The sequence below is a fragment of the Lagopus muta genome (genome assembly GCF_023343835.1).
Source record: "Lagopus muta isolate bLagMut1 chromosome W unlocalized genomic scaffold, bLagMut1 primary SUPER_W_unloc_1, whole genome shotgun sequence".
NCBI classification, from domain to species: Eukaryota; Metazoa; Chordata; class Aves; order Galliformes; family Phasianidae; genus Lagopus; species Lagopus muta.
Window position 1 is genome coordinate 325615 of NW_026040168.1, and position 26802 is coordinate 352416.

The 26802-nt window shown below is 40.8% G+C and overlaps 1 protein-coding gene across 6 annotated transcripts in view; it reads right to left on the reverse strand.

Moving 5' to 3' along the window:
• Window positions 1–4065: 4065 nt before the first annotated feature.
• LOC125687573 (spindlin-W) overlaps window positions 4066–26802 on the reverse strand; it is a 141381-nt gene continuing 118644 nt past the window's right edge. For 3 of the 6 annotated variants that reach the window (XM_048932766.1, XM_048932765.1, XM_048932763.1), the window contains 3 exons: window positions 14535–14788; window positions 13680–13913; window positions 4068–8233 (listed from right to left, as the gene is read on the reverse strand). In XM_048932766.1, the coding sequence (XP_048788723.1) occupies window positions 8034–8233; window positions 13680–13913; window positions 14535–14788 (688 nt within the window). In that variant the 3' untranslated portion in view covers window positions 4068–8033. Of the gene's footprint in view, window positions 8234–13679; window positions 13914–14534; window positions 14789–26802 lie in introns of all 6 variants that reach the window. The other 3 variants (XM_048932767.1, XM_048932764.1, XM_048932761.1) reach the window with 2 other exon arrangements.

Genomic DNA, 26802 nt, shown 5'->3' on the forward strand with positions numbered 1-26802 from the left:
ATAAAGAGAATTGCAGGACAATTATAGGCCACAAGTAGGGTGGCCTGAGAAAATAGGATCTCCTAAGATATGATAAAAGAGTGTATATGTAATGATGGGTATTGTTGTTGCACACCTTCATCCCAATTACACAGCTCTGGATGACGTCATAACTAAGGCATTGCAAGGGCTTGGTGCCACCCTTGTCAATGAAGTGGCAGAAAAATCAGGAATAGATACTTCTGTCACTGGATGGTTGGAGTCCTGGTTTGGTGAATGGAAAGCGGTGACTGTATCCACATATACTTCTTTGATGGTAGCAGCAGGAGCCTTGATGGCCACTGGTTGCTGTGTTATCCCCTTTGTGAGGGGACTAGTAGAGTGACTGATAGAGAGAGCACTATTGAAGCAAGCACTAATGGAGCCATTACATTTGGATAAAATTATGGTATTAGAGGAGATGGGAGATAAGGAAAGTGAAGACGAGGGAGATGTCTATAAAAGTGAACCTTAAAAAAAAATTGCAGAAATCAACAATGTATGAAAAAGAAAAAGGGGGGAATTGTGAGAATCAAGTGTTGTTTCTGCATTAGAATTGTATAATATTATTTTTATTTTATGATCTCTGCTATCATAGTTCTTTTTGGGAGTCCCTCTACTTAACTTGGGGAAGATCTCTGATAAGTTTACATCACTTATCGTATAGACGAACCTTCCCAGGAACACACACTCTGTATAGAGGTGTATAGATGTATATTTTGTCATACACACTGCAAGAATATCCTGCACGAGAGCAAACCAGAGAACAGCCATGGCATGCCTGAGGAAGCGCCTGAAGAGACATTGGGAAGGCCTGACATCATCCCCCAGTGCTCTTTGTTTAACGATGATGACTTTAAAGAAAATCGCCATATCAATAGGACAAGGAGAGCACGGAGACATCTTGGAAACAACAGGATGACTACTGACTGGCACTAGATAACAAATAAATTAACAAGTAAATAGCAAATGTGAACCTTCTGATAAGATTGTGAACCTGGAGTACCCAGCCAGTGGGGAAACAGGGGAGGGGGGAGGCAAGGGGGAGAAAACAGGGTATAAAGGCTGTCATGATGTGTTCATAGGCGCGCTCCTGCTTGCGGGACGCCAGCCATTGCAATCGCGAGTAAATTTTGCTTTTATCAGAGATACCGTCCTGACAAAATTACTTGGATATTTCCAACATTATTAATTACGGTTTGTTTGTATATATTAAGCATGATGTAGTGATGTAGAATAAGGGGTGGAATGTCACAGTTTTGTGATTTTTGGTTTTCGGTATACCACATCATAACATCATGTAGTGCACTGGGAGTTGAAGTGTTAATGCCAGTAGCTGTTCCAGGTACCTGTCCCCTGAAGAAGAAGAACTACATGTCCCAGGGGGCTGCACGATCAGAGAGGAAGATATGTCACGGAAGTCACGGCATCTTGCTCTCAAACAGGAACTGGTCATTTTTTTTTCCTCTCATTTTTTTGCTCACTGCCTGGCAGATAGTGTGGAGGTGCTTCCAAACCGTGTGCTTTCAGATTTCTCAGTTTTGGAAAACCCTCTCTCTCACTCCTATTTTATTTGATTTATTAGTCTCAATTTCAATTACATTGTGTTATCTTGCATTCTGATATCATAGTTAGTAAAATAAGTTTTCCTCCTTAGGTCGTTGCCGCTGTTCTGTTTTTTCTGCCTTGAGCCCAGCTCCCATCTCCTTACCCCTTTTCTTTTTCCCTTCCCATTTTTGGAGGCTGGGGTACCCACGGGCCTACTGCCCCCCATCACGGGCGTAGATTGATCTACATAACTCTGTGACAGTATTATAGTGTGTTATCTTGCATTCCGATATCTTATTTAGTAAATTAGTTTGTTTCTCCTCAGATCGTTGCTGCTGTTCTGTTTTTAGGACCATCTCTCTACCCTTTTCCCCTTTTCCTTTTCCCAGTCCATGGGTCCCCCCGCCCTGCTGGTCACGGAACTGGGCCTAACCAGCTCTCAAAACGTTGACAACAGTCTACCAATCAAATCTATGTATTTCCAATTTGAAGAGAAGTATGTTGTGGGGGACCATATAAAGTTCTTATTGAAGTACAGATAGATGACTTCAGTGGCTCTTCCCTTATCCACTGACATAGTCCATCATAGAAGGACACCATATTGGTCAGGCAGGACCAGCCCTTGTTGAAGTCATGCTGATTGTCATGTATCAACTCCCTCTCTTCCACATGGCCTAGCATTGCTTTGAGGAACATCTGCTCCATGTTCTTCCCTGGCACATGTGACGTCTGATGCACGGACTGAGATGTGAATGATCCAAATCGTTTATTACAGGTTGTAACATCCCTTGTATACATTCACAAGTTTTCTTATCTTTTCCACTCGCCTTTACATGTCAACAAAACATTCCACAAACACTGTGCATGCAGGCACTTATCCAATCAGAGCCATGAGTTGTTCCAAGCCGTACTCTCTTCCTCCAGTCAAGGTTGTCTTCATGTGGCCATCACACAGTTTACTCGACTTTGTTTTTCTCTTCTTCAGGAGGTGTCCTTGGTTCTCAGCGTTGCTTTTTCATGCTGTTTATCTTGCTCCACAGCTCCACAGCTGCTGCTCTGAACAGTCTTTCTTGTATTCCCACAGGCACAGAGGTGAGACAGACAGGTTGGTCATTCCCTGTGTCGTCCTTTCCACCCTTCTTAAAAATTGTTGCAACATTGCCTTTTTTCAAGTCACCATGGACTTCACCTGACCACCATGACAAATATCATTGAGAGTGGCTTGGCCACTATGTCAGTCAATTTTCTCAGGACTCTGGGATGCATCTCAGTGGGACCCATGGTCTTGTGGATGTTCAGGTTCTTCATGTAGTCATGAATCTGATCTTTGCTTACAATGGGAGGGACATTGCTCCCCCAGTCATACTTTCCGATCTATCTACTAGAGGGCTGTGTGAAGAGCAATCCCCAGTAAAGACAGAGGAAAAAGTTTTTGAGAACCTCAGCCGAGAAGCCCATTGTTACAAGCCTGCCTGTATTGCTCCTTAGGGAAAATAACACCCTCTTGGAATTTCCTTTTCTGGTTTACATCCCTGTAGAAGCCTTTCTTGTTCTTCTTTGCATCCCTTGCCAAGTCCAGTTCCAGTTGGGCCTTGGCCTTCCTGACCCCATCCCTACACAGCCTAGCTGCATCCCTATATACTTCCCAGGGTACCTGTCCCTGCTTCCACTGCCTGTGCATTTTCTCCTTGCACTTGTTTGACCATCAGGTCCTGGTTCAGCCAATCTGATCTCTTGCCTTCATTTTCTGACTTCCTACACTTGGAAGCCCAGAACTGTACATAATACTGGTGTGGTGTGGCCTTGCCAGTGCTGAACCAGAGGGAAAGGATCACCTCTCTTGACCTGATGGCAGTAGTTTACCTAATGCAGCCCAGGCTACCATTAGCCTTCTTTGCAGCAAGGGCACATTTCTGGCCCATGTTCAACTTGGTGTCCACCAGGACCCCTCAAGTCTTTTTCTGCCAAGCTACTTTACAGTTGAGTGTCCACCCAGCCTGTACTGATGCCTGGGGTTGTTCTTCCCCAGGTGCAGGACTTTGCACTCCTCCTTATTAAGCTGCATATGGGTTCTGTCAGCCCATTTCTCCAGCTTGTCCAGGTCCTTCTGGATGGCAACTCAACCCTCTGTTGTATCATCAACTGCTCCCAGTATCATCCATGAATTTAATGAGGGTGCACTCCTTTCCACTGTCCAGAGATGTTGGTGACTTGGTGCCAAAAATATATTTTGGAGTAGCCATATGAAACTTTCCTATCTGTATTTAAAAAAAAGAGTTAGAAAAAGGGACATTTCATCTTTTCAGCATCCAAAGTCAAGTTTGACAATTTACATTTAATGATATAAAAAATGATTACTATGAAGAACTTATGTGTCATAAGAAAATTCACAGCACTGTGTTATTACTCTCTTCATTACTCATCACCTCCATTTTGGAACAATTCTACTTTTTTTTTTTTTTTTTAGTGAGTAAAATAAAATTCAGTTTTTTGTTAAGCACATTAACTGATACACTTGTCTGCTTTGAAGTAAATGTTGACAAACACTTCTACCGTAACCCACTGATGAACTGATGCTAACAGTGTGAGCTTTAGTATGTTCTGGAATTAGAGGCTCCCCACAGACTTGCACAATCTTCTAAAGAGGAATTTTTCTGCCTTTGATAAAATACAATTTAAATATTATGTTTTATCTCAGTCAAATTCTATTTTTGATGTTCCTACAGACTTGACAAAGAAGAAAAAAGGTTTTGGCTAGTAAGGAAACTTATTTCATAGGGGAAAGCTTTATACCAGCATACATGACTCAACATCAATATACTAAGTAGTTTTTAACTAAAAAAGAATCCAAACAAACAAACCTAAAGAAACTGCCTTTTCACAACCTGAAGTCACATCACTACATTTTGTTCATGCAAGCAAACTTTGCAGTCATGAGTTGCACATAAAGGATTTATTTTAAATGTTTTAAGGATAGAGTTACATCATAATTATAAAAATTACTTACAGAATTAAGTAACAGATTTAAAGTATTCATACTTATAAATGCAGAAAACAGGGAACTGTCTAAATTGTTCAAAATAAAGTAAAAATAATGAAACTGAGTTCTAAAGATGAAGTCATAACCTATTTCTATAATGTAAATACAAAGACATCTGTACTATACACATACCAAGAACCATCCAAATTGCACTAATGAATGATCTAAAATACAAAAAGCACAGCATTTTCAAGGAACCAAAAACTGTTTTTACCATTTTTTCCCCTGAAACAAGTGTAATATATTCTGTCTGAAAATAAAGCCTCCCTTTTAAAATAATTAATTTAAAGAAGGCTTCTACCTATTGTAATAAGTAAGACTTTCCCCAAAGTATTTCAGTCTTCACATAGTCCAACTTAGTTTAGGGTTTGCCATTCAAAAGAAGAAAATAAGTAGTGTTGTACTAATCAATTGTGATTCTATTTATTCTTGAACAGAATACATGATCCCTTCAAATGCTGTATGACATATACAACTGGAAAATTACCTTCCGTTGGCACTATGTTTGCCTCACCAGTGCATTTAATCCTACTAACAACCATTTAAACAGCACAATAAGCAAATTCACAAAAAAATGAACAACCCCCCTCTCCCTCAAAAAGAAAGAAAGAAAGAAAAAACAGAACAAAACCCAAATCTAAACATTATAACATGCAACTTTGTTACATTGAGTGTTCTAACTTTCTAAGCATGCAGAGAAGGATGGCCCAGGTTTAATTTTTTTTTGTTTTAAGAAGTTTTACATGGCAGCTTGACATCACACACGCACACAATATACAACAATACTACAGCAGGTTTTAGAGAGGCCAATAACTTTTATCCAAAGATCCATGTAATGTGCCATCACAAGCTCTATGATAAATTTGGAAAGCAATGTTGAACCTCTAGAACAAGGGGTCAACAATTAGTTACCAGGTTAACAAAAGCACTGCATGCAGATCCGAAGCATTAGCCTAAAACAAAGCCCAAAGCAGATGTCAGGGAGTAGAATCAGTCTCAAGCCTCAAAAATGTGTTTCTTAAGCTATCAAACAAAAACAAAATAAAAAAATAACCCTACCAAACAAATTAAAAAAACCAAAACCCCAAACCTTAAGAAAAAATATGAAAAGAAAACAAAAAACAACTGTGTAACAAACAACAGTGACATCTAAAAACAACCAGAAATTTGACACTTTATAGATTATATTCTAATTATCAAAATACCTGATATATTAGGATGGTTTGCATAATACCCACAAATGCAAGCCTAATGCTAAAAATGTTACAGTAGACCTAAACCTCAGCTATTTCAAAACATTCCTTAGACATATAGCCCAAAATTCCTTGTACCAAGTTATTAACGTATCTTGTGTATAATCAGTACACTCACTCATTCTTGTGCCACAAATATCAACTGGGGCTCATGGAGCCAGGCTCAGCTTTAAGATTTACATGCAGGACTCTAAGAGTCAATAGAAAGCACATAACAGATCTGCAGGATGAAAGCACTGTGTTGCAAATCTGCTCACTTTGTTCAAAACAGAAGGAAAATTTGCAACTCAGGTACTTAGTGCTTGAGTACTGGATTGAGAATCTGTGAACTGAAATACAATTGCCTGCCTTGGGTTGCCCATGATGGAATACTGGACAGAATGTAATATAGTAGCAAGAGACAAAGAATTAAGGTATCATATTTATATGGTATTACCATTCAACAGCATAATGAAGCACAAACCTTAAGGCTAAAATATAAAATCAGGAAAAGGACAGAAAGGGGCTTAAACCACTGACTCTTTGATATCAAGAATACTAAAAATAGAGGTCAAACCTTTGATCTTTGATTAATAGCACCTCTACTGAATCCTTCCACTAAGAGCATAAGATTGTATATATCTATGCATTCCTTCTTTCCATCAGTAGTAACTGTCTTCACATACTGTATTACTGTGAAGCTGTACTTTGAAGCTTGTAGAGTTCTGCTCTAAAGTAACAACAATTTTGTTGCTGTGCAATTTTGTTGCCTTGTTGCAATTCTGATGCTTTTAAAAGATGCTAAACTTAAAAAATAATGAAATCCTAACCTCGATTTACAACCATCTTGCAAGATTAAAACTGTGAAAGGATTTGGCTGCTATTTATATCCACAGTCTAATGCAGATGACTGAACCACTGAGACTGCCTATAGCTTCCATTAGATAGTACACCACTAGCATGCAGAACTCTAGTGCTCACATAATGAAATTCATGTTAACATACCTCTAAGGAAGTACACCACAAAAGGCAACAACAGGTTTAAGCTGTAGATTTCTTTGGACACTCCTTACATGGAAAAGTCAGAAAAACAATATATTGGGAACATATATTCTTGAACCAAGATGGTTGAGAACAAAAGCAAGAAGGCTGCAGGTCACAGTCTCCTGTAGAGGCATGGGTTCGAATCCCACTCCTCTGGGTGTGAGATTCAAACAGAATCGTCTGCAGACTGAGTAGAAGGCAATAAATTCTTCTTCTCTAAAGGAGGTCTTCAAAGTAAGAGGACTCCATCTCCACCCTTGAGATTGTATTTACCATGTAAAACATTAACTACGGTTAGGCTTTTAAGTCTACAGATATCCAGTTTGGTAGGTTCTAACATTAAATGAGAGACTACTGATTGACAATGCATAGACTGAAGTCTTCTTAAGTAGTATATATACTGTTAAACTTGTGGCACCAAGTACTTGGGTTTTGCTAAGAAATGTGTATAACAAAAGAAAGTACAACATTTAGGATTGAAGGTAGCTTTTTTGTGTCTATAAGGTGTATAAGTCAAACACTTGATATCTTATTGCCCCGTGACTACTAAAAATGCACAATTGTTTCCATGTACTGAAAGTTTATAAAAAGCTTAATGTAAAAAAAAAAAAAAAAGCCTAGAAACACAGTAAATTTATGTTACTTGGGTTAGGCACTCCTTACTGCTTCATAAACCATTCAAATCTTTGAGAAAAGTCACCTCTGACTCAACCTGGAAAACAAGGACTGCCAGCAGCAAAGAAATTAACTGTAATGTTACAAAAGAAGACATAAAAATAGCAAACTACATTTGCATGTGGCAGTTGAAGAGGTGAGTGTAACATTGAAGAAAATGTTAAAAATCTATGAAAACAATTAGATTACAATATTAGATTGACTTTACACAGCTTGATTTTGCAGCTGTTCTATGCTTTTAACTCCCTCCTACCCAAATATATTGACTTTCATCAAGAAATTGAGTTCTCTTATGCAAAATTTGTCACATTCACATAAATGTTTGTAACATTCAGAACAAAACAGGTTTGCTAGCAGAGACTGCGAGTTCACAGGGACATTTAAGCTTTTGTTTAACTGAAAAGCAGTCAAGTCTTTGTGTCTACAAATTTTACATTTAATAGTTCCACAAATTTGGCAAAATTTCATGACGATATCTAGGATGTCTTCACCAAATCATAGACATAAATATGGAAATCATCATCAAATTTGATGAAATAGACAGATGGTTTGGCTTCAACTTGATGAATTACCATGCCAGTCCTTTTTGATCCATCTTCTTTGGCATATTCCACTTGTTTGCCTACCAGGCTGTCCACAACTTCACCTGGTTCCCGTTCTGCTGGAGGCGAATCATCTGCAATACAAAAATATAATGTCCTTTGGGAGACATTTATGTTTTTTCTTTTTCCAGTATAGAAAACTACAATCTTCTTTACAAGTTATAATCGCAAGTTTAAAATGCAGAGCATGCCCAAAATGAATTGTTCAAACAGTTTTTCAGTTTTTCAGTTTCAGTTTTTCTTTAAGGTAATGCTATCTTCAATTTTATGAAGTCAAAAATATCACTTTACTTGGCTAGAAAAATAAATATTGACATGAAGGTTCACACACTAGTTACAGAACATATTTGTAGATAATTGAATTTAAGCCCCCTGCAGAACAAGGCGCTGAATTTCTTTAACAAAAAAGCCAGAATGCTAGACCTCCCTTTCCCCACAAACTGTATTCAAAATATCAATGTAAGCATGACACTGTAACAAAAACACATCTTCTAAGTGTTACCTCCTTAATCAATAAAGCTGTTAAAAGGCCTTTTAACTCCCCACTGAAATGAATACTGTTGCTGAAGTCTAACTATATTGTTTGCTTTTCTAGTAAATAATATATATATAATATATATAATATATATATTTTTTCTGGTAAAAATCTAGCCAAAAGTATCCTTAAGGACACAATTCACATTATCTGAAAAAGATCCAAATTCAGGAAAGGTAGCTCATACTTTGGAGTCTCTTAGAAACAGAGGTAAATAGAAGGATGAGTTCAAGGGAAAAAAGAGCACATTAAAAACAATTAATTCTTAAATGTGGAAAGCATATAGGCCTTTACCTTATTTTTCTAAAGGTCAAAGAAAGCAAAGCAGAATTTTAAAATACCTTACAATCATTTTTAAGGTTTTACAGAGAACAAATTATTTGGAGATGCCAACTCTGAAAGAGCTTTATTTGTTTCTTTAGGAGTGGGAAGGACATTTTTTTTCCATTTGGAGTTCACTCTTTTCAAGCCACAGATATGTTGCTTTTCGTTAGACTGGAAAAAAAGTCTAAAAGCCTACGATTACTTTAGAGGTTATGCAAATAAGTGCCACCTGTTTACTCAGCTATCAGAGTATTTATCACCAGTGACACATCTGAAGGAAGACAGTCTCAAACTCAATGAATGAATTTTAATATTTCTACTGTGCAATTGAGGGCTACAAGCTTTTCAGAAGAGATAGACATGGAAGGAGGAGCAGAGGTGTTGCCCACTGTGTTAAGAAATGGATAGATTGCAGAGAGCTGCCTTTGAGAAACAGCCATGAACAGCTTAAGAGCTTGTGGGTAAAAATTAGTGATGGGAACAATGAAGGAAATCTTGGGGTCTGATCAGGGTCTACTACAGGCTGCCTGATCAAGAGAAGCCTGTGGATGAGGCCTTCTTGCTTCAACTACAAGAAGCATCCCACTGATAGGCTCTCATCCTGATGGGGGATTTTCAACTGGCTGGATGTCTGTTGGGAAACCAAAAGAGCAGTCTGTAAGCAAACCAGTAGACTCCTGGAGTGCACTGAGGATAACTTTCTGGTCCAGGTATTAAAAAAAGCAACCAGAGGTGAAGCATTACTGGACCTGGTGCTCACCAATGCAGATGAACTCATTAAAGAGTTTAAGATTAGAAGCAATCCGGGCTGTAGCAACCATGCCCTAGTTGAGTTCACAATCTCGAGGAATATGGGCCTGGAAAAGACCAAAGTCAGGACCCTGAACTTCAGAATACCGGGCCTCCAGCTGTTTAAAGAATTAGGGATTAGTGGGAGAAATACTCTAGGAAACTGTCCTTAGGGACAAAGGAACTGAACAGAGCTGGCAATCATTTAAGGACACCTTTCCTAGAGCACAAAAGCTCTCTATTACCATGTGTAAGAAATCAAGTAGGGGAGGCAGGAAACTGGCATGACTGAGCAAGGACCTGCTGGTCAAACTGAGGTGTAAGAAGGAAATGCACAGGCATTGGAAGCAGGGACATATGGCCTAGGAAGAGTGAGTACAGGGCTGCTGTCTGGATGTGTAGAGATGAGATCAGGAAAGCCAAGGCACGGATGCAACTGAAATTTGCAAGGGATGTGAAAAATAACAAGGGATTCTACAGGTATATTGGTCAGAAGATAAAGGATAAGGAGAGTGGACCCTCTGTGATAAATGACAAAGGAAAACTGGCCACAACAGACATGGAGAAGGCTGAGGTACTCAACAAGTTTTTTTCCTTGGTCTTCACTGGTAGTCAGGCTTCTCGTGTCTCTCACATCCCTGAACCTCTAGGCATGGGTTGGAGGAGCAAAATCCCTCCCAATGTAAGAGAAGAGCAAGTCTAAGATGGCATAATGAGACAGAACGTGTACAAGTGTATGAGGTCAGGCAACATGCATCCCAGGATCCTGAAGGAACTTGCTGATGTACTTGCCAAGCCACTCTCCACCATATTTGAAAAGTCATGGCTATCAGGTGAAGTCCCTGGTGACTTGAAAAAGAGAAACTTCACTTCAATTTTTAAGAAGGGTAGAAAGGAAGACCCAAAGATCTAAAGACCAGTGAGCCTCACCTCTGTGCCTGAGGAGGCCATGGAATAAATGTTAAAGCACATACAAGACAAGGAGTTGATTTGCAATAGCCAGCATGGCTTCACCAAGGACAGACAACTTATCTGAATCTAGTGGCCTTCTATGATGAAGTGATGGCATCATTTGAGAAGGGAAGACCAACTGATGTGTCGTGGAGTTAACTAGATCAATCTATGCCCGTGACAGGGGGCAGTAGGCCCATGGGGCCCCCCCGGCCCCACAAAATGGGAAGTAAAAGGGAAAAGAGATAGGGAGATGGGAGCTGGGCTCAAGGAACCCACTTCAGAGGGATTTAGACAGGCTGGATCACTGGGATGACGTGAATGGGCTGAGGTTCAACAAGGCCAAGTGCCGGGTCCTGCACTTTGGGCACAACAACCCCATGCAGCGTTATAGGCTTGGGGATGAGTGGCTGGATGAGTGTGAAGAAGAGAAGGACCTGGGGGTGTTGGTTGATGCTCGGCTGAACATGAGCTGACAGTGTGCGCAGGTGGCCAAGAGGGCCAACGGTATCCTGGCCTACATTAGAAATAGTGTGGCCAGCAGGAGCAGGGAGGTAATCGTCCCCCTCTACTCAGCACTGGTGAGGCCTCACCTCGAGTACTGTATTCAGTTTTGGGCCCCTCACTACAGGAAAGACGTTGAGGTCCTGGACCATGTCCAGAGAAGGGCAACAAAACTGGTGAGGGGTCTGGAGCACAAGTCTGATGAGGAGCGGTTGAGGGAGCTCGAATTGTTTAGTCTGGAGAAGAGGAGGCTCAGGGGAGACCTCATTGCACTCTACAACTTCCTGAAGAGAGGGTGTGGTGAAGAGGGATTTGGCCTCTTCTCCCAGGCAACAAGCAGGACACTGGGTAATGGCCACAAGTTGTCTCAGAGGAGGTTTAGAATAGACATAAGGAAGAACTATTTCTCTCAGAGAGTGGTCAGGCACTGGAATGGCCTGCCCAGGGAGGTGGTGGAGTCACCCTCCCTGGCAGTGTTCAAGAGGCGTCTGGACAATGTGCTGCGTGATATGGTTTAGTGCTTGTGGTGGCAATGATGATGAGGAGATGGCTGCACTAGATGATCTTATAGGTTGTTTCCAACCTTGTGATTCTATGATTCTATGAAGGGAAAAAAACAGGGGCAACGATCTATGTAGGAAAACTTATTTTACTTATTTTACTAATTATGATATCAGAATGCAAGATAACACAATATAATACAATCTAATTGAAATTGAGACTAATAAATCAAATAAAATAGGTGAGAGAGAGTTCCCGGGACCGAGTCAAACCTGAAAAGCTTGGAACAGCTAGGAAAGCACCCTCCAGCACCCACTTCAAGGCAGTAAGAGACCACCCCACCTGGAAGGACCAGATCCTATGACTTCCGTAATGTATTAGGGATAGGTACCTGGAATTGGAGCATTAACACTTTAATTCCCAGTGCACTAGATGATGTTATGATGTGGAATACTGAAAACCAAAAAACAAAACCGTGACATGATGTTATCTACCTGGACTTCTGTAAGGCCTTCAACATGGTCCCACATGTCATCCTTATCTCTAAATTGGAGAGTTGTGGTCAGCATCTCTGTGTCCAGGTGGAGGCTGGTTATAAATGGTGTCCCTCAGGGGTTTGTATTGGGACTAGTACTGTTTAACATCTGAGTCGGCGAAATGGATAGTGGTATCAAGTGCACTCTCATCAAGTTTGCAGATGACACCAGACTGAGTGGTGCAGTTGATACAACAGAAGGAAGGGATGCCATTCAGAGGGACCTAGACAAGCTTGAAAATTGAGCCCATGTGAACAGAATGAGGTTCAAGAAGGCCAAGTGAAAGGTGCTGCAGCTGATCAGGACAGTCCCAGACATGAATACAAACTGGGATAAGAATTCATGGAGAGCAGCTCTGCAGAGAAGGACATGGGGGTTCTGGTGGATGAAAAGCCTGACGGGAGCCAGCAGTGTGCATTTGCAGCCTAGAAGGCCAACTGTATCCTGGGCTGAAAAGAGGGGTGGCCAACAGGGTGAGGGAGGTGATTGTCCTCCTCTAATCTACTCCTGTGAGGCCCCATCTGGAGTACTGTGTCCAGGTCTGAGGCCCTCAGCACAAGAAAGACTGCAACTGTCAGAACGGGTCCAGAGGGGAGACATTATTGTGACCTTCCAGTAATTGAAGAGGGCTTATAAGCAAGAAGGGGAGCGACTTTTTACATGGACCGACAGGAGAAGGGAGAATGGTTTTAAACTAGAAGAGGGGAGATATAGATCAGATGTTAGGAACAAATTCTTTACTCAGTGAGTGGTGAGGCACTGGAACAGGCTGCCTAGAGAGGGTGTGGATGTCCCATCCCTGGAGGTGCTCAAGACCAGGTTGGATGGGTCCCTGGGCAACCTGATCTAGTGGGTGGCATCTCTGTCCATGGCAGGGAGGTTGGGACTAGATGATCATTAAGGTCTCTTGCAACTCATGCTATTCTATGATTCTATGATTGCATAGCACTAATTATCTAATTAATAATTTATTTTAAAGACAAAATCGTCTCTCTGAGAAGTGCTTATTAAGTGAAGGGAGACTACTATATATATATATATATATATAATATATATATATATAATATATATTATATTATATTATATATATATATAATATATATATAATATAATATATATTATATATATATTATATATATATATTTATATATTATATATATATATAAAAAATATATATAATATATATATAATATATATATATAATATATAATATATATATATATATATATATATATATATATATATATATATATAAAAAAGGGAATAACAATCAAGGCCCTTGTTTGTCAGCTCTCTTTTTCCATAAATAAAACATAAGCCAAACAAGAATACAAAGAGAGATGCCACTTTCCAGAGGAAAAAAGTAACCAGCCAACTTACTGGAATCAGGCATAATGCGAAGGTCACCTTCTTTATAATCATCTAAGAGTTGGTACATGTACAAGACAGGATCTTTCTCATAGGTAATATAAAACCATGTGTTCATAATAGGAGCTCGAGCCAAGACCATCCCCCTCCATTCATCTTTTGAGCCATCCTCTGTCTCAAACATATGTTCCACAGCTTTGCCTATCATTGTGTCTGCCAGGTGGGCATCACTAATTCGAGATGAAGCTGAAATGACAGCAGTACATAAGTAAGTTAATTAAAAAATACAGATGCAAGTCTTCATCAAAAGTAATCTTTATCCAAATTCACAAATAAATTTGTTTGGAAGTTAGTCAATTCACATACATAACAAATAGTGTCCATTCCAGAGAGCTGAAGATAATAAATCTGCAGAACTTCAAGAATTATTTTGACATGTTAACACTCTTATCACCACTGTTCATCAAAATATCATAATGCAAGGTAAAGAGAGACCAATATAGGCCATAGCAATTAATAATGTTTATATTTTCAATATTTGTATTGTAAGGGAGAAGGAAGGGAGGCCAATATAAAACAGCTCTATAAAATTATTAATAAAAGTGTTGAGTTTGGTCCTCCCTAACCCCATTCTAGAAACTGCTACTGATCTCTGCAGAAAAGCAAGATCTTATTCCATTTAGAAATAAGTAATTAATAGGGTAAACCTTGAACTTTACAGTGTGAAAATTTGTATTATTTGCAATGTGACAAAAAGTGATTTAATAAAATCCAAATGTTCTGATATTATCTTGGGAGAAAATCAGGAGAGATTAGTGAAGAGCATTAACTATTAAACGGCAACATATATAGGAAAAAAACTCTTACCAACTCTGTCTGGAAGGACTTCAAGTGCTGAAACTCTTTCATCTTTGTGCAGTTCTAGTCCATACACACAATCGAATCCATCATACTTTATAAGATAGAGAGAAGGATTTACAGGAACTTGATCAAGAACTGTGCCCTTCCATTGTGTTATGGGTCCGCTTCCTTCCTTCCAGCCATGCTGTATTCTGCAGCCTACAATGTTTCTTCGTGGCTGAGAAATAGGTTTGCTTGGTCCCACATTGTTTCTATGCTTTCTGTACACAGATAGAAACATAATATTAAACAAGGACATACTCACAATTCTACTCTGTACTGGAAAAAGAAAAAAATACACACTGAAAATTAAACACTTTCAACATTTTGCATAAAGTTGCTTTCATAATAGTAGTTTCTAAACCTTGTTTGCTTAAGCCAAAAGAACTATTTCAGCTGCTATAACAATGAACATCAAAACTCATTTGTTAAAACCCTAAATCAGGTCTCAAAGAGCAATGTTACCTGACAATATTATGACTTTGCTAATTCATTCCTCTCTGCAGCACACTAAATATAATTCCCTTACCCTAGGAGGGAGAAGTCAGTGGAAATATTAGTGGTGGCTTACAAATTCTTCAAGGCATTTGTTTTCCCTAACCTGTTCTGTCACTTGAAGGAAATTTCACTTCTAGGCACCTTTGATTTCAACTGTTTTTAAAGATACATGGCAGCAACAATATTCTTCTAAAATTTCTATTTAGTACAGCACAAGAAAAATGATACGCCAAGGTAAAATCAGTATAAGGGATATTCCTTAAAGCAGAAAATAGATTAAATATACTTTTTGCATTTCTGCAGTTTTTTTTTAAATGCAACTTCCATGGAAAGATTTTCACTGGTGATATCAGTTCTTCAGATTAACAGTCATCAAAGCTATTTCACAATTTCAAACCACTAAAACATTACACAAGTTTTATTCTACTCAGTTTAAGAAAGTATATATATATAAATAAAATAAAACTAACCAACAATTTTGAATACAAGTGTAAAAAACATGAGCATTGCAACAGTATATTGGTAAAAATGGTAAATGTATATTATATGTATTTTAGCATGTTATGATATACATACTCATTCCTAACATGATATTTTGAAGGTTGCCTAATTAACATTTTCAAGAATGTTAGCTAATTCTAAAATAAATTTCTGGATTAAATACTGGTTACAATGCACTAAATTTAACTGTCAGTAAAATATACAGAATTAGCATGTTTAAAAGCAACAGCTAAAAAATGAAAAAACATTTGCAGAAAACAACATCCATCCTTAGATTAGTGACAATAACCAAAGAAAAATGTCTCCATGAACAATGAAAGCTCACAGAGCAGTCTACATATGATTAAGTTCCAAAAGAGACAAATTGAAATCACACCAGTAAAATCTCACAATCTGTCTTAAATAATAATGAAAAATAATGAAAAACAGCATACAAAACTAGTAATACTGAAGATGTAATCATAACTCCATTAAAATAAAAGCATAATTAATTCAGTAGCTTGTCCCTCCTCCAGACCTTCATTCTACATGAAGATCTTACACAGTATCTTATACAGTTCCACAGTATCTTTTGTCAAATTTCACTTCCTTGATGCTTTAAGCTTATCAAGCAGGTCAGCCTGCAGTTCATATTCCTAACTCAGTTAATAGATTATTATAGAAATACTAAACTCTTTTAGTTAAGAGGCATTCTCTTGCAAAACTGGTTCTAATTTTACAAAGAAACTTGAACACATACTCAAACTCTAGTTCTTGATCAAGTCTTTCTGTTTTTCTACACATTTCATTGTAAGGCAACTTCACCGAATAAAACTAAATTACTACTGAAGCTAAAAAAGTTCAAGTAGAAAAGGTAAAATACTGTTCATGTTTATGTGCATGTTCAACCACACAATTTTACTTTGTGCCTTTAAGCATAGAATTTAAATTTGCACAATTAAATGAAAAGCTTCACTCATTAATGGAAAAAGACTACACAACTAAGTTTAAACTGATAACAAACTTTTAAAATGCCTTAGAGAAGGAAAAATCATTATAAACACAGTTACAAGTGAAATAGCAGCTAGATAGACTAACAGTTCAAGATTTTCTTTGTCAGAAGGCAGTACCTCTGAACAGCTATTCATTCTCATTTGTATTAGTTCATATTGCAAGAAATAATTTTCTAACTAATAAATTGCCAAATAAAATCTACTTATGTTTGCATATAAACATGTGCTAAGAAAGAAAATGTAAGTTTCTAAATGGCAACAAGGAATACCTATCAGTATACCTTTCAATAGGAAAATGAAAATGAAAAGGAAAAGTGTAATGGTTTTGTGATTTTTGTTATCGGTATTCCACATCATAACATCATGTAAAACACTGGGAGTTAAAGAGTTAATGCCCTACTTCCATGGACTGCCGATTTTCCGAATACCTGATTCTCAGAAGAGAAGTACTACATACCCCAGAGGACTTTGCGTACAAAGGGAAGATAAAGCTCCTGGCAAGTCATGGGACTTACTCTCTTTCTCGCTGCCTGGCAGTGTGTGGGTGTGCTCCCAAGCTGTTTTCCCTTCAATTCAGAGTAAGGCCTTCAATTTTGGACACTATCTCATTTTATTTAATCTATTAGCCTCAGTTTCAATTATATATTGTATTATCTTGCATTCCAATATCATAGTTAGTAAATTAACTTTCCTCCTCTGATTGTTGCTGCTGTTCTGTTTTTAGGCCCATCAGTCATCACCCTACCCTTCCCCCTTTCCCTATCTCCTTTTCAGGAGCGTGAAATGGGTCCATGGGATCCATGGGTCCCATGCCCCATTAGTCGCAGAACCGGGCTGAACCAGCTCGTAAACCATCAACACCCCAAATAGTCAAAATACTACTGCAAGCTGGTTTCTCTATTAAGTGAAACAAAGTGAAAGGACCTGCACAGGAAATTCAGTTCCTACATATAAAGTGTCAAGATGGGCATCGTCACATCCCAGCGGATGTGATCAACAAAATCACTGCTATGTCTTCACCCACTAGCATGAAAGAGAGACAGTCTTTTCTGGGCGTAGTGGGATTTTGGAGAATGCATGTTCCAAACTACATCCTCATTGTAAGCCCCGTTTATGAGGTGATGCAGAAGAAAAATTTTACATGGGGCCCTGAGCAGCAGCAGGCTTATGAGAAAATTAAGCAGGAGATAGCTCGAGCCACGGCCCTGGGACCATTGCAGATGGGACAGGGTGTAAAGAACATCCTTTACACTGTTGCTGGTGAGAAAGGTGCCACTTGGAGTCTGTGGCAAAGAGCCTCGGGAGAGACCCAAGGCTGACCCCTGGGATTCCGGATTCTGGATTCTGCTGTCCCCCTGTCATGGACAGTGATAGACCTAGATAATTCTGCGAGGGAAAGGGAAAGGGAAAAAACCCAACACAGTAGCAACAAAAAGAAAACACAAAACAAATAATGCACAACCCAATTGCTCACCATGAACTGATCAATGCCCAGACAATTCCCAAGCAACAGCAGCACCTCCAGGAGAACTCTCTTGAGTTTTTATTGTTTGGTACAATGTCATATTGTAGAATTGTAGAATCATTTGAGTTGGAATGGACCTTTAAAGGTCATCTATTCCTACTCACCTACAATGAATAGGGACATCTACAGCTGAATCAGGTTGCCCTGAGCCTTGTACAGTCTTTTCTTCAATGTCTGAAATAATGGGGCATCCACCACCTCTCTGGGCAACCTTTTCCAGTGCCTCACTACCCTCACTGTAATTTTTTTTCCCTTCTATACAGTCTAAATCTCCCTCTTTTAGTGTGAAACCATTCTCCCTTGTCCTATCACAACATATTCTGCTAAACAGTCTGTCCTCTTCTTTCTTAAAGCCCCCTTTATATACTGGAAGGCTGCTATCAGATCTCCCCAGAGCCTTCTCTTCTCCAGACTGAACATCCCCAGCTCTCTCAGCCTGTCCTCATAGGGGAGATGTTTCATTCCTTGGATCATTTTTTTGGCCCTCCTCTGGATACGCTCCAACAGGTTCACGTCTCTCCTGTGCTGAGGACTTCAAATCTGGACACAATACTCCAGGTGAGGTCTCACCTGTGCAGAGTAGAGGGGCAGGATCTCTTTTGATGCAGCCTGAGATATGGTTGGCTTTCTGAGCTACGAGAGAACATTGCTGGCTCATGTCCAGCTTAACATTGACCAGTACCCCCAGGTCCTCTTTGGCAGGGTTATGTTCTATCTTTTCATCCTCTGGCTTCTATTGATATCAGGGTTTGCTGTGACCCAGGTACAAGATCTTGCACTTGGCTTTGCTGAAACTTATGAGGTTTTCCTGGGCCCACTGCTCGAGCCTGTCTAGGTCCTTCTGAATGGCATCCCATCCCTCAGGTCAGTTGACTACACCACAGAGCTTGGTGCTATCGGCAAACTTGCTGAGGGTGCACACAATCTCACTGTAGAACCCACTTGTCACTTGTCATGGTTCTATGATGCTTGGTTATCAGTATTCCACACCGTAACATTATATAATGCACTGGGGGGTTTGACTTCAGATGCCTACATTCTCCACCAAATAATGTCAACGGTTTACAGGCAGGTCACGGAACTGGGCTGAACCAGCCCAAAAACCGTTGACATTCTTTGCATAGTGAAAGGACCTGCCCAAGAAATTCAGTTCCTAGGTATAAAGTGGCAAAATGGGCTGATATGGAAGAAGGCATCCGTTATTTGAGAGAATATGCTGTGGTGGAAACACTACATAGCCCCGATTTCATTCCTGATGAGCCAGACCAAGAGCATGATCCTGAGAGAGTCAGGTGTACACGAAATATGTGGCGTACATACACAAAGACTGCACAAGAAAGGTACGCCAGTACATTTGCAGCAATGTATGGCAGAGGGGAAAGAAGACCCCTTACAAATGAGTTGGTTAATAAACTTCAAGATTTTGAGTTACATTTAAGCCCTCTACGAGCTTGTGTTTCAGCCATTGAAAAACGTCATGGTTCTATGTTTTTTTGTTTTTGGGTTTCAGTATTCCACATCAAAACATCATGTAGCGTACGGTGTATTGAAGTGTCACTGCCCCAATTCCAGGTACCTATCCCTGTACATTACAGAAGTCACGGGATCTGGCCCTTCCGGGTGGGGGGGGTGCTCTCTTACTGCCTTGCAGTGGGTGCTGGAGGGTGCTTTCCTAGCCGTTCCAAGCTTTTCAGGTTTGACTCGGGCCTGGGAACTCTCTCATCTTGTCTGATTTATTAATCTCAATTTCAATTAAATTGTATATATTGTGTTATCTAGTATTCCGATATTATAGTAAAATAAGTTTTCCTCCATAGATTGTTGCTGCTGTTCTTTTCCTCCCTTCCTTCCTTCCCATTTTTGGGGGACTGGGGTGGGGGGGGGAGGGCGGGGGCCTGTCGCCCCTGTCACGGACATAGACTGATCTAGTCAACTCCGTGACAGATTTTTCGGTGCCCAACGTGGGGCAGCTGCTTTTTAGCTTTTAAAATGAATCTTCTTTTCTCTCTGCTCTAAGAGAGCATCGTTAGGGAGCATTATCAGTAGTTCAGGTTTCTGTGCTGGAAAACCTGACCTTGAAAGATTAGGCGTACTGCCAGTGTTCTGGGATATTTGTAAACTTTGAGCACTACTTAGTCTGGGTAGTGCCTTTTTTTTTTCTTTTTTCTTTTTTTTTTTTTTTTTTTCCCCTCCTCTTGTTAGCTGCAATTCATTAACCCTTTTTTTAGCAAGCACCAGCGATGAACCCACTCATTATCCTGGGGGTGCTGGGTAAAGGATTAAAAGCAATGGTGTTACTCACAACCTAATGGCCAATAATCAAGCTCATAATTACTTGTGGAATTGCGTTCATATATAACTACCTAATGGCACTGAAGGAGACACCTATATTTTACCTATTTGCAATGTGGTATGATTTGAATTTTGACATTTACATCCCAGAAGGAATAGCTAATTTCACAAACAACTACATCCCAAATGGAATTGCTAATTTTACAAACAACATGATGTTCAGACCAGTCTCCGGGTTTTCTTCTCGGTTTGTCAAACGTTTTTTGAAACCTGAATTAATACTCATGTTGGTGTGCATGTCATTAATTTTTCTGAATCTATTTCAATTCATTCGTAATAAGGGGAAGGAGTCTACTCGAAAACATGAGAATGATGATTGGCATGGAATATGGAGAGGTTTAGGAAAGGTTTTAGAAGCATGGGGACCCGCAGTGTCATGGGATTTCACTCTTGAACACCTGTGGGATCCTGAGAAACTAAGCCAGATTTTGAGTCAGGGACTATGCGGCTTACATAAATCTAAGGAGGTACAACTTAATTGGGGTTTGGCTTGTGCTTACCGTGCCCTATATAATACCATTCTGGAGAGAGAGAGTTTCCCAGCTGAGGTTCAAGCCAAAGGGGAAAATCCCCAAGTCAAATCTAATCAATCAAAGGAGACACCAGTAACAATACCAGTTGCTCCTGGGGAGGGCAAGAAATGGAAACGAGTGTCTTCGCGTCTTGAACGAAAAAGAGAAGAAGAGGAGGAGGAGGAGGTGGAGGAAGATCCAGGCGAGGGGCCCTCCTCAGAACCACCACCATCGCGAAAGGCAAAAGGGTAAACTAAGAAACGTGCAGAAGAGAGTGATGAAGAGGAAGTCTCTATTACTACTTGCCGGCCTCTAAAGATGACTGAAATCCAAGGTTCAAGAAAGGAGTTTACACGGCGCCCGAATGAAAGTCTTGTTTCCTGGTTGGTTCGCTGTTGGGACAGTGGGGCCAATAGCTTGTCTCTGGATGGTAATGAAGCTCGACAACTAGGCGCCATTGCCAGAGATCCAGCTATTGATAGAGGAATTAGTTGATGTTCGGATGAGGCTACCAGCCTCTGGGAACGAGTGTTAATAGCCGTGAAGGAAAAGTATCCCTTCAAAAAGGGCTTGAAGATTGCAATGAAAAAATGGGATATAGTTGAAAAGGGTAGCCAGCATTTGAGGGAAATAGGCGTGGTGGAAATGTTGTATGACCCTAATTTTGTTCCTAACCACCCACACCAAGTCTGCGACCCTGAAAAAGTGAGGACGACGCCTGAGATATGGCAGAAACTCGTGACAACAGCACCGGACAAATATGGTGCTACACTAATGTCAGCATGTGACAGATACCAGGAACAACAGAGAAATCCCTTAGTTTTCAAATTAATTCTTACGCTCCAAAACTACGAACAATTGCTGTCCCCAATTCATGCTGCCGTTTATGCTATCTCACAAATGACGGAGCAAGTGTCTCAACTGATTAACCGTGACAAAACTGTAGCAGTCACATAGATGCTTGATGAAGATCAGGATAATCAAATGAGTCTAATGAAGGAGGTGAAGGAAATGATGAAATTTATGCGAGCCCACCTAACTAAAGACGATGGACCTTCCTTCTCACGTGCACCATCAAAAATCTCAGCTGTTAGAGGCAGACGCTCTCCGGCTCAAGTAAGGAATAATACACCGCGAATTATCTTACGGTATTACCTACATGACCATGGAAAAGACATGAGGAAGTGGCACCGTGAACCTACTCCTGTACTACGAGCATGGGTGAAAGAATTACAAGGCAGATCAACCACCAGTGCAGTTGCTCCAGTTACCACAGGTAATGAATAGAGGGGCCCTTCCCTCAGTCGGGGGGGAAAGGGATAATAGAGTATATTGGACTGTGTGGATTCGATGGCCTGGCACATCAGAACCACTGAAATATAAGGCCCTGGTGGACACTGGTGCACAGTGCACTCTGATGCCCTCGAGTCATGAAGGGACAGAATCAATCCATATTTCTTGAGTTGTGGGGCTGCTGCGACTAAAAGAGCAGCATGTACCGATTGCTACAAAAACGGTGCACAGGCGGCAGTACCACACCAACTGGGATGCCTTGCTCCCCATTCGTAAGTTGATTCATCAACTAGAGAGCCAGGGAGTGATCAGCAAAACTCACACGCCTTTTAACAGCCCCATACGGCGAGTGCGTAAAGCTAGGGGAGAACGGAGGCATACGGTAGATTACTGTGGCCTGAATGAAGTCACACCCCCACTGAGTGCTGCTGTGCCGGACATGTTAGAACTCCAGAATGAACTGGAGTCAAAAGCAGCCAAATGGTATGCCACCATTGACATTGCTAATGCCCTTTTCTCCATTCCTTTGGCCAAAGAATGTAAGCCATAGTTTGCTTTCACATGGAGGGGCATTCAATATACTTGGAACCGTTTGCCCCAGGGGTGGAAACACAGCCCGACCATTTGCCATGGGTTGATCCAAACTGTATTGGAACAGGGCAGTGCTCCTGAGCACCTGCAGTACATTGATGACATCACTGTGTGGGGCAATACAGCAGAAGAAGTCTTCACGAAAGGAGAGCGAATAATCCAAATTCTTCTGAGTGCTGGTTTTGCTATTAAGCGAAGCAAAGTGAAAGGACCTGCCCAGGAGATTCAGTTCCTAGGTATAAAGTGGCAAGGTGGCCGTCGTCACATCCCAACAGATGTGATCGACAAAATCACTGCTATGTCTCCACCCACTAGCAAAAGAGAGACACAATCTTTTCTGGGCGCAGTGGGCTTTTGGAGAATGCATGTTCCAAAATACAGCCTCATTGTAAGCCCCCTTTATTATGTGACATGAATGAGAAATTAGTTTACATGGGGTCCTGAGCAGCAGCAGGCTTTTGAACAGATTAAACAGGAGATAGCCCGTGCCGTGGCCCTAGGGCCAGTACGGACGGGACAGGGTATAAAGAACATCCTCTATACTGCTGCGGGAGAGAAAGGTCCCACTTGGAGTTTGTGGCAAATAGCCTCAGGAGAGACCCGAGGCCGACCCCTGGGATTCTGGAGTCGATCCTACACGGGGTTGGAAGAGGGCTACACTCCAACTGAGAAGGAGATCTTAGCCGCGTATGAGGGGGTTTGGGCTGCTTCCGAAGTGGTCGGTACTGAAACACAGCTCCTTCTGGCACCTCGACTGCCAGTGCTGAACTGGATGTTTAAAGGAAAGGTTCCCTCCACCCACCATGCTACTGATGCCACTTGGAGTAAGTGGATTGCACTGATTACACAACAAGCACAGATGGGGAATCTCAGCCATCCAGGAATCCTAGACGTCATCGTGGACTGGCCTGAATGTCAGTCTGGAGGCTTCTCCTTTGTGGAGCTTTCCCCTCTTAACATAGTATCTACTGGTATGTGTGAGCAATTTTCTTCCCTTCCTTTTTAGCTTCTCCTTATTGTACCGGTCTTTTTGTCATCGCACCTTTGTTGTGATGCTTTTCCCTTTGTATTGATCTGTCCAATTGCTACAGTGCTTTGTGGAGGTGCTCATGTGCCCAAGTTTTGGTTTACTCAAGAACAAAATCATTAGGTAGTTCAAGCTGCTGAAATTAAGGTGGCTCAATTAGATTTGGATTGGCAACTCAAAGGTGAATTATTTTTTGCTCTGTGAGTCCTCAGGCTATCAAGGAAGAGATGCAACATATAAGTGGGCTAGAGACTGAGTGGTGGATTAACTGTGGATGGAATCGTGCAGATTATTCAAGATTGTGACGCATGCACTACAATTAAACAAGCCAAAAGGAGGAAACCTCTTTGGGGGGAAGGGCGATGGCAAAAGTATAAATATGGAGAGGCGTAACAGGTTGAATACATCACCTTGCCGCGAATCCATGATGGTGTTACGTGCTTACCATGGTGGAGGCAACCACTGGGTGCCTTGAAACATACGCAGTACCGCATACTACTGTCCAAAACACCATATTGGGTCTTGAGAAACAAGTCCTGTGGCGACATGGCACCCCAGAAAGAATTGAGTCAGAGAATGGGACTCATTTCAAAAATTCTCTTGTAAATACTTGGGCCAAAGATCATGGCATCGAGTGGATTTATCATATTCCCTACCATGCACGAGCCTCTGGTAAAATCAAACAATACAATGTGTTTTTAAAAACCGTGTTGAAAGCAATGTGTGGCGGAACATTTAAGCACTGGGAGAAGCATTTGGCAGAAGCCACCTGGTTGGTCAACACTAGAGGACCTATCAATTGTGATGGTCCTACCCAGTCCAGCTCCCTACATTCTGTAGAGGAAGATAAAGTCCCCATTGTACATGTAAAGAGCATGTTGGGAGAAGCGGTTTGGGTCCTTCTGGCTTCTGGAAAGGGCAAGCCTCTCTGTGGAACTTTTACTCAGGGACCTGTGTCCACTTGGTGGGTGATGCAGAAAGATGGGGTTGTTCAATGTGTACCACAAGGAAATTTGATGTTGAGGGAGAGAAGTCAGCGATTCCATGTATATATATGTGTATAGGTATTTGTGTGTGTAGTGCATGTTAATTATTGTTTGTATATATGTGTATATTAAGCATGTTGTAGTGATTTAGAATAAGGGGTGGAATGTCATGGTTTTATGATTTTTTTTTAAAATCAGTATTCCATACCATAACATCATGTAAAGCTTTGGGAGTTAGAGAGTTAATGCCCCACTTCCGCCAGTTTCCCAAATACCTGGCTCTCAGAAGGAAAGAACTACATACCCCAGAGGACTTTGTGTTCAGAGGGGAAAATAAGACCCGCGTGTCATGGGACTCTCCTTCTCTTGCTGCCTGGCAGTGTGTGGGTGTGCTCCCCAGCCACTTAGCCTTCAATTCAGAGTAAGGCCTTAAGTTTTGGACACTTTCTCTCTCTCTCATTTTATTTGATTTATTAGCCTTAAATCCACTTCATTGTATTGTGTTATCTCGCGTTCTGATACCATATTTAGTAAATTAACTTTCTTCCTCAGATTGCTGCTACTGTTCTGTTTTTAGGCCCGTCTCCCTACCCTTCCCCTTTTCCCCTTCTCCCCTTTTCTGGGCCTGTGGGCCTGCTGGTCCACTGTAACAGACATAGATAGATCTAGAGGTGACTCTGTGACAATTGCACAAGAAGCTGTGAGGTCATATAACCAGGACAGCTGACCTAAACTGTCTAATGGGCTATTCCATAAGATAGGACATAATGCAAAGAACAATAAAATAAGTGGGAGTTGGGTGGAGGAGGCAGCTGCTGTTTGGGGACTGGCTGAGCATTTGTTGGCAAGTGATGAGCTATTGCATTATGCATCATTTGTTTTGTAGAGAAAGATATATATGTATTCTTATTTGTCTAACCAAGATGTTATAATCACAATATCATTGTGTATAATCAATAGATATCAAGATGTTATAAGCGCAACACAATCAAGAGAGTAAGGCAAAGCAGACAACGATAACAAAAAGAGAATAAGTGGAAGAGCTTACCCTTCGGCTGAGCTCACCAGAAGACACCAAAAGAGGGGATCTCCAGAAGAGATCCTTCCCCTCTGGTAACCAGCTCTTAAATAGGTCTAGAAGGAGTGGATATTAATTACCCACATATAACCTCTGTCTGAGAGCAGGACGGATGGTCATAGTGGCCAACTTAGCTATTTCTGGGCCATTCACCAAGACACTTTCTGCCCCAGAATCCCATAGTCTCAATAACCAAGCTGGTAGGTACACTTTCTCTAGGCTTCCGTCGAAATCGTTGTACTAAGTCCATCAACTCTGTTGCCGTGTATGGCCAAGCTGTAACAAGTAAATGAGTCTGGGCAGGGGGCCATTGATCAGGCGGCACCCCTGCCGGTCTGTCCTGTACTTCTTTTGTTTTCTGGGTTTACAACAGGATGGACTTCCAGTGGATCAGTTAGAATTGGACATTCAAGATCTGATTTGGATTTTTCGTTCTGATCAACGAAGTCTGTTGATTCAGGAATCTGGTCATCACTTATTGAAATGTTATCAATTTGGCCTACGGGAAGATATAGAATTGGCTTCATCCCTGTTAAAACGCCAAGTTTGTGCTCCAGCTTTTCAATGCGGTCTTTCAAAAGCTGATTTTCAGATTCTAAAGTATTATTTCTTACATCCGCATGATTTAAGGCAGTTAATAATGGCCATGCCACCATGGAGGCAGCCAGTTGCCTTTCTTCAGTAGTGAGGACATCCTTGCCAAGTCCTTGAAAATAGTCCGCCATGCAATATGGGGAGATGCTGCCCGTAACGCATAAGGGACCCCATTTTTCAATGACAATGGCTAACTCATAATACCGTGATCCCTCAAATCCTGGGATCTGCCCTGGAATCATTTTCTCTAGAGGAATATTGTTCTCCTCCTTGACCCATTTATAGA